Below are 8,349 nucleotides of genomic sequence, written 5' to 3'. Positions count from 1 at the left end.
TCCAGGCGTCGAGCAATCCGCCGCCATGCACCCTTCGCCCTGCTCTCCATATATTGCCGCGCCCGTCGGTGGAGGAAGCAATGGAGTCGGAAGCGGCCCTTCCGCTTCCCATTTGTCGTTGCGTCTCGACACCGCCGCCAGGCCCGTCGGTTCCAGCGATCCCGCCGCATCTGCCAAGCCTTGAATAACCTCCGCGTCCTGCATCTAACAGAGGAGGAGAAGAGATGGTGGCGGAGGAGGGAAGATGGTGACAAGGTTGGAGATTTTGCGCGCTCTCAGTACCAGTTTTGCCGCCACCACAAGTGATTTCGCGCGCACCGCAATCAATCCGGAGGAGGAGGCGTCGGCGGCGACGAGGACGTACAACGGCGTTGGCGCTGGCAGTTTGGCCTGGGAGGCGAGACGACGGCGAGTTTCTCTCTCATCATTAAACACGGCACACGTCGGATCGTTTTGCTGTCGTGGCAGTAAAAAGATGGCCGTCTATGCGTTGAACATGCCCGATGATCCGCTAGTGCCTGCTCACCTCACCGGACTGGGAGAACCAACGAACGGACGCTGGACTGGGATTGAAGCCTCGAGACTTGAGAGCACCTGCAAAATCTGTGTTGTCTGGTAACCATCATCGAATGAATCCAGACGTGGACCCACATGATAACATCCAGATTATATCGAGTGCCGTATGTGCTTTGTGCAAAACTGGTGCCTTAACTAGCGTCTGGGCCGCATGAACTGGGGTCCCGGATGCCGCCAGTAATGCACCTGCGGCCTTTTTCTCTCGATCGGTACCGTAGATTGATAGATTCTAAACCCAACGGCTGAACGTACGGACGCTCCCCTTCCCAATCGGGTGCCAGCCAACCGGAGCATGCGCCAACGCAAGACGCAACGCGCCCGCGCACGGCGCACGGGGGACTCGAGCAATCTTCCTCGCGGATCCCGTGCCCGTGTCAGACTTGATCGAAGGGCAATGCGCGCCGGCCGGACGCCCCCGAATCAATGCCGCGACGGGCCGCTTGCACCTGAAGCCCTTAGCCATGAACCTGCACTTGCCGTGCACCGATCGAGGTGAAGGTGGTGACCGAGCCGGACATAGCACCCGCGCGTACGCAGACTCGACTCGGCCGGACCGGCGCGGCGAGCGCGCACGCACGGAGTTGAATTAGCTGGCCGGTGTATCTATACCACTATGAATTATGATCATCAAGAGCCAGGAGGACAATTTCGTTGCCAAAACTAGTTCTGGAAAGAGTTATCATGGCACATGCAGATATGAATCACAGGGCTGTAACCTGTAGTGCAAGCTGATCTTCGCCAGCTAAACCTCGTTGATAAGATGGGGGCAGTGAAATCAAGGCTTGATAACCCAATCAAGCATAAGAGGAGCTCATTTAAGAAGGGAGATCCTTCGATCCGGAAAAGGAGACGGGATCCCCTGTCCTGTTCGGCGCCAGGCGGGGAGGCGTGAATGCCTGCACGCCTGTGCGCCTCCATTTCGCAGCAAGAAAAGATCTCCCTGCGGTACTCGCTTGCCCCTCGAGCACGAACGCGAGGCACGTGTCCGTCGCCCCGTATCGGAGCTCAAGGGCCCGTATCGAGATCTCGCGGATTCACTCGGCCGCACAGCCGCACTGGGGATCTCCTGACCGGATCGCTTCCGTGCCCCTTCCGTAACAAGCCCTCCTCGGCGCCCCAGCGCGCGCGTGTATATAAGCGGCGCCGCCGGGCCATGGCCCTTGGCGGAGTCGAACTGACCAAGGCGGCGGCGACTGGATTGTGCTGATCGATCGCGTCTCTCACGCGCCGCGCTCTACGGTGCGAGCGAGCGAGGCTGAGATGGCGAGCGTCGTCGGAGGAGCGGTGGTGGCGGCGGCGGCGGCGGCCGCTGGCGTGGGCGTGGGGGCGACTCCGCACGTTCTCGCGGTGGATGACAGCTCGGTCGACCGCGCCATCATCGCCGCCATCCTCCGGAGCTCCCGGTTTCGTGGTGCGTGGCCGCGGCGGCTTGGTTGCACTGCTGCATTTCAGGCTGTGCGCGCGCTCTTGGTGGTTTCGTCAGTATTCTCGGTCTCGGCTTGGTTTTTCAGTTTTCTGAAGTTGTGTTTGCTCTCGTGTTCGTGCAGTGACGGCTGTGGAAAGTGGGAAGAGGGCCCTGGAACTGTTAGGCAAGGTATGCCGTATGCTATTATTTGTTTGTGATTTTTTTTATTTTCGTGTTCTTCTACATGAGGATTTATGGGGTTTATTCCCCTCTTGTTTCGGGTGTCTCATAGGAGCCGGACGTGAGCATGATAATCACTGATTACTGGATGCCGGAGATGACGGGATACGAACTCCTCAAGAAGGTCAAGGTAACAATCCCACGACACGATCCGTTCTGCACCAGAAACGCAAAATCCTGATCTTCTTTTAACATCGCTGCATGCAGGAATCGTCCAAGCTGAAGCAGATCCCGGTGGTGATCATGTCGTCCGAGAACGTGCAGACTAGGATCAGCAGGTACCCAATCCTAATCCGTCAGAATATGGAGCCCTTGTTCTTGTATATTCAGACGACATTTGCAGCGTTTAACCCCTTGTTCTGATGACCGGCCAGATGCCTTGAGGAAGGAGCAGAGGATTTCCTGGTGAAGCCCGTCCGCGCGTCGGACGTGTCGCGCGTCTTCAGCCGCGTGCTCCGCTGAGTGAACGGTGGCGTTTTTCGTGGGGGCATGGCGCGCGCCGGCCTGAGTGAACGAACAGGCAGGCAGGCGGCGTTGGTGCGTGCAATCGTGGGACGATCTCGATGTAACGGTGTGGTTTTCTAGACGCTGTCGTGCTTTGTGGTAGGATGGTAGGAAGAGTAGGTCATGGTCTGCGTTTTACTAGGTCTTTATTTTAGCGAGCTCTTTTTTTTTTGCCCCCCCCCCCCCCCCCCCCCCCCCCCCCCCCCCGGCTTCTTGGACTTTGCAGTTCAGAAACCAGCGTCTGTTCTTCCTTCGGCTCTGGACGATGGGCTTCTTCAGTTGTTTCGGTTTTGGTCTAAGGACTTGGTTGATTAAAGATGGTGGTGAGAAATTGATGGTGTACTTTGTTCTGTGTCTCGTAATCGTGAGGAGGTAACCTCTGCGGCTCTGCCTGACGGTGCATTTAAGCACCCTGACTCTCGCTGACTCGCTGTGCTAGAAACCCGGAGGCGATGCACCGTGCACGGCCTGAAATCTTGTCCTCGTCGCGCCCATTCATGCCTCCGTACGTGCATACCTGGCGATGCTACGACGCCGCGCGAGTGGGTTGTGTGTACGCCGGTACGGGCAAGTACGTACAAAAGTAAAGATGCGGAGTGATACGCTACCATATACCGTAGAGGGCTAGCAGTACGGCACGGGCAGAAGCAGAACAGTGGGATACGAGGAACGGAAGCGTATCGGGAGGAAATGCTCCTGCCGGAGCCGGATACCGGATATCTGCAAAGTTTTTGATCGAATCCTGTACCAGCAGCCTTTGATTATGTCCCAACTCGATCCCAAGCCTAGCCCCTGGTTTTTCCTTGTTTCTCCAGCGTAGAAAGAAGCTTGGCCCGCATGGAAAATTCCATCATGCCGACGGCAGGCTTGTCACTGCCAGGATGCTGGACTCACCTCCGTATGCAGCTCCAGAGGCATGAGCGGAAAGGATTTGTCACCCTGTTCGCTCTGATCACCTCGGGAAGGAACGTAATACGAGTGTCTTCAGGAACGCCGAAACAGAACTGATCAAGCATACGAGGGGGAAAGCAGAAAGCTGGATAGCGGCGGAGTGGTTCAGTTGGGTTGCTTGTTCAGTTTTTCGGCATTTAGCTGTTTCGAGCAAACCAAGTGCTCTTCAGTTGTAATGATTTGCATAATATAGCATTAGTGAGCCGATGTTCGGTAAGGCGAGCGGTCTTTCGTCTCGCGTTGTAAGCATCCACGTGATAACTTTGTTTCCCTTCTTACTACAAAGATGCTCAGCTGTCCTGACGTATTCGAGAGAGAAAAAAAAGTTCAGAGTAACAAGACTATTCAGCATGAATCTATATATGGAGTCAGGTATTTAAACTACTGGGACCAAAGAACCGCAGCTAAAATTTTGCACCACGCGGAGCATCGCGGAGAATGAAACATCGCCCAGCCCGGTAGGTGTTTCCAAATGCCAATCAACAAGCGAAATCACATAGTGATAAGATAACAAAGCTGCTTTACCATCTTCTTCGTGGCACGATATTCAGATTGATCTCCTGGTAGCTCCTCTTTTCGATTAGCATGCACATTTGTGTGCACACATGACATGACACACATCTCGGGCTCTTTCCCAACTGTACTTGATTCCTACGCTTACGTTGCTGCTGCTGGCCTGCTGGTCGCCATGCATGTCTCCCAAATAGTACCAACCGGTGGCGCTTACCAACGGAGCAAGTCACGGTGTAGTCGTGTAGACCTTTTGGTCTCCATGTCGAACGCCATGGCCTCCGCAAAATCAGACGGGCCCACCCAATAGACGCAGTTGCCCTTCATCCCAGCCATGCCCTCGGCGTGCACCGACACCGCGTTGCTCAACCCGACGGACACCGAGTGGCCTCCCAGGTTCCCCACCGCCTCCCAGCACGGCCGGCGCGCGCACCGAGGCATGCCTCAGGACGAAGACCTCGTTCTTGGACATGTGGAGAGAACCGCCTCCCGGAAACTCCACATTCATGGCGCCGCCGGTGTTCCGCTATATTTGGTACAGGTTGCCTTGACAGAACACCAAGTGCTTGGCAAGCGTGTGTTCGGGCAATCTGGAGAACGGCGGGGCGAAGATGTCGGTTGGGCCGGATGGGACGCCGTCGTCGAGCAAAGGCTCGAGCACCGGCGTTGCCTGGAGGTCCCGAGGGACACGCAGGACGCGCACCTCGCCGTTTTTTAAGAGACAATAGAACTTGCCGCCGCCGCTGCCCTCGCCGGCGTGGTAGACCACGTCGACGGGCGGCGTGTCCACAGGGATCAGCTCGAAGGAACATGTCGCGTTCCTGATTCTCACGTAAGCGAGTAATTTAATGGCACCGGCTACCCAGGTGGCTACCGCGGTGAAGCCTTCCACACTAGGGTTCGGCGCGAAGACGATACGGTGAGGTGGCTGGAACGTCGGCAGGAGTGGCAGGACGAGCTTCAGGTTCTTACCCGTGAGGGGATTCATCAAGAGGACGACATTTGATCCGAGGTAGGGGATGATGGCGAGCCAGCCGTGGCACGAGCCCACTCATCGGCTGTAGCTGTTTATCGTGGTGAGGTGGAACGAACGCCGCAGCGGGAGGGAGACCGCCACGGCGTGCGCCCGGACGCGTATGCGGCATACGCGCACGACGTACGGGGATGCCGACTCCAGCGCGGAGCGCCACGCCTTACAGACGCCACGGGCGGCGAGGTAGCATCTCAGCGCCTTGAGCCGGTCGGCGATGCACACGAGACGAGCTCCGGCGGAAGGTCGGCCCAAGGCCGCGGCGGCGCCATGGTAGGTGTTGCCGTGTTGATGCTTGATGGTTTGTAAACTTTGGTTACGTGCAACAATGTTCGTCGTATAATACTAGCTATAGATGTTCTGGTCGCGTCTACAAGTTGCAGTCCGCGAGAGTTACGATTCCATCATAGAATCGTATAACATTTGTTGCGTATACTTGGTTGGCAGGAGGGGATCACGGGTGACCGTGTTAGCGTTGGACATTGACACTGCCGTTTGCCGCCATCCGAAGCCAACAATTGAGGAGGCCAATCTGCAAATCACACATGCTCGATAGCTGGGAAAACACAGAAGAAATAACCAATTGCATGCTCAAAAGGAAGGATATGTAGCTGTCTCAAGATTATTTGCTTCCATCTGGAAAGGGAATTGGTGAACTGCACCGCCGATTGAATCATTTCACTGATAGCTAGTGAACAAACCATTTAGAATTGAGAGCTTAGACTAGAAGTTCCTAGTAAAATTCATGGTATACTTAGATTTTAATAATTTCTAAAAGATTCAACCCTTCATGGAACAAACACTGAAGTAGAGGCTCAAAGGAGTAAAAAAATTAGAAATTAAAATTTAAGTATACCATGAATTGTGGTTTTGCGGCCTTTCAACATGGGCTAGAAAGAGATTGGAACTATAACGTTACCATTAACCTGCTCTGCCGCTTCAGACCAGCGGTCTCACCGGAGAACGATAATGGTGGTGGTGCTTTGTTGCTCCGTTCTGAAAGTCTGAAACGCTTAGGCATCGGCAGTAGCATGTTTTTTTTTAACTGGTGTCTCCTCTGAAGTTTACTGTATGAGTTGCCACGAACAGATGTTGAACGATAGGGTTTTTTTATTTTTAACCTTGTTTTAAAAATATTTTTAAAAATAACCCCTCCCCAACTTTATTTGCACGGCATGACCCTTTTAGTCGCGCCGTGCGCTGTGGCGCGGTAGTTAGCCGCTGCCGCACCACTGCATGTGGCGCGACAGCGCTGCCCCGCGGCCTGGCCAGCCGCGCCAGTGAGGCGCTGACTGGGCGAGGCACTGCCGCGCCACATGCACTGGCGTGCCAAGGATGTCACGCCAGACCGCCTGGCGCGGCAGCGTCTACGTCCAGGCCATCGCGCGTCCTTCTCCTTCCCTCTCCCCCTTTCTTCCAGCTGATGCCCCTACCCGAGCCACTCCCCTTGCTCGCCACCGCCCCCCCTCCCCCCGATCCCCCTCCCCCCAAAATCCGGCGTTTTGGGGTGAGAAAAGTGTGGGGAATCGATCACCACGTCCTTAGAAAGGTATTGCCCCACTTTTTTTTTGCTTATTTTACCGTTGCATTTCGTAGATATTTGAATACCTAAGTTAGACTAGGGTTATGGTATAATGTTAAATGTGCAAGTACATGTTGATAGATCGGAGCCGCGGTACACTTGTAGGTATCGTTCTGCCCCCGGATTTGACGATTAGAAAATGTAACATATGCTTATTTTGAGATTTTCTAATGACTTAGTTGGAGGCATGCAATGTAGATGAATGATAGAGTTCTTATTTTCGTATTTATACCTAGTCGTTGGCAACACAATGGTATTGTTGAGAAATCTTAATTCATTTTTGGCACTTGTTGTGTAGGTGCGATGATGGCGACCGGGTTAGAATACAAGAGGCGAATGGGCTATATCCAGTACCTAGATGTGTCGGATGCGGATACTCCCATACCTCCAACTCTTCCGGTCCCAGATTGTAGATGTGACGTGCCAGCTGAGGTGAAATAATCAAGGCACACAAAAACAGCCAGAAGAGCCTACTATGTGTGCAAGTGGAAGTTCGATCCTATGCTTGCAAGCCCTTGTTATTTTTTCAGTGGATATGGACCCGAGAAATATGATCCTAGGATCTGTCTATTTCCATATGACATGATGAAGCTTGAACCATACCAGCAGTTCAGGCATTGGGTTCCTCCTCCATCAAACCCACCTCCGATGACCGAAGAGGAGAAGCAGGAGGTTACCTGCAGGCGTGTGAGGGATCATCCCTTGTGCAAGTGTGGAGTTGCTGCTAAGCTTATACGTCCTAACATAGGGGTTCCACCTAAGTTCACTCCATTTTTTCGATGCTCGCTAAAGACACATGTAAGTTTGGTACCAAAATGTTTCAATCTTCTGCAAGTCGCACTTGTATTTTGTTGAGATGTAGCGTATAATCTTCTTATTCTTTATATGCATGACGGATGGCCACTATGTGATTTCAATGAGTACATCCATGGGCCTAAGCCGTTGTGGCTAACGGAGGAGCAAGTGCGGGAGTTCGAGATTGGAAAGGCACCATGGCCATGTGAGTCATTTCCTACTGATAGATGCAAGTGTGGTATATTGGCTACGCAAGGTGTAGTGCCCTTCGAGTTTGGCTATGGTTGGTTCTGCAATGCATATGGCGAGGATTGGGTGAGGAACTATTCATATTTTTTTTGTGATGATTTGTGTCATTTTGCATTGCTATAAATTTCTAAGAGCTTCAAGACTTTTTGCAGGAGGGAAGGACATGCGATTGGGAAGACTTTTATGATCGCCATGATCTAATGTTAAAGTTGGGTCGTACATCGAAATCATGGAAGTCAAGAGAAACTGAAGCTTTGAGAGATAATATTAGGTCTAAGTATGATGTGCCTATACCTGACAGTAACTTAATATGGGGAAAAATATACCAAGACATAGTTTGCAAGACTGGAGTGGAGCCTAAATGACTTTATGCGAAACTCTTATTAAGTATTGGAGATGGAACAAAACTAAGTATCCACGACCTTTGACTGAAGGTCAGAGGAGAGAAAAGAGGAGAAAGTTGGAGCAGGAGAGGGAGTTGGAGAAACATAGGTTGAGGGAGGAGCA

The 8,349-nt window shown here is 53.0% G+C and overlaps 1 protein-coding gene across 1 annotated transcript; it reads left to right on the top strand.

The window, feature by feature from the left end:
• The first annotated feature begins 1,729 nt into the window (after nucleotides 1-1,729).
• Nucleotides 1,730-2,924, top strand: LOC117861685 (two-component response regulator ORR11). Its single transcript, XM_034745248.2, has 5 exons — nucleotides 1,730-1,987; nucleotides 2,124-2,170; nucleotides 2,274-2,351; nucleotides 2,429-2,499; nucleotides 2,596-2,924. Exons 1-5 carry the CDS (start codon nucleotides 1,837-1,839, stop codon nucleotides 2,681-2,683), a joined length of 435 nt encoding a protein of 144 aa, XP_034601139.1. The 5' UTR covers nucleotides 1,730-1,836; the 3' UTR covers nucleotides 2,684-2,924.
• The last annotated feature ends 5,425 nt before the right edge of the window (nucleotides 2,925-8,349 follow it).

Source organism: Setaria viridis, chromosome 1, assembly GCF_005286985.2.
Source record: "Setaria viridis chromosome 1, Setaria_viridis_v4.0, whole genome shotgun sequence".
In the NCBI taxonomy this organism is placed as follows: Eukaryota; Viridiplantae; Streptophyta; class Magnoliopsida; order Poales; family Poaceae; genus Setaria; species Setaria viridis.
This window is presented reverse-complemented; position numbering and strand designations above follow the sequence as displayed.

Bases quoted from the DNA above. Each gene is read 5' to 3' on its own strand.
- LOC117861685 (XM_034745248.2), top strand. From the start codon at position 1,837: ATGGCGAGCGTCGTCGGAGGAGCGGTGGTGGCGGCGGCGGCGGCGGCC. The intron at 1,988-2,123 runs GTGCGTGGCCGC...GTGTTCGTGCAG, and splicing joins CCGGAGCTCCCGGTTTCGTG to TGACGGCTGTGGAAAGTGGG. The intron at 2,352-2,428 runs GTAACAATCCCA...CGCTGCATGCAG, and splicing joins AACTCCTCAAGAAGGTCAAG to GAATCGTCCAAGCTGAAGCA.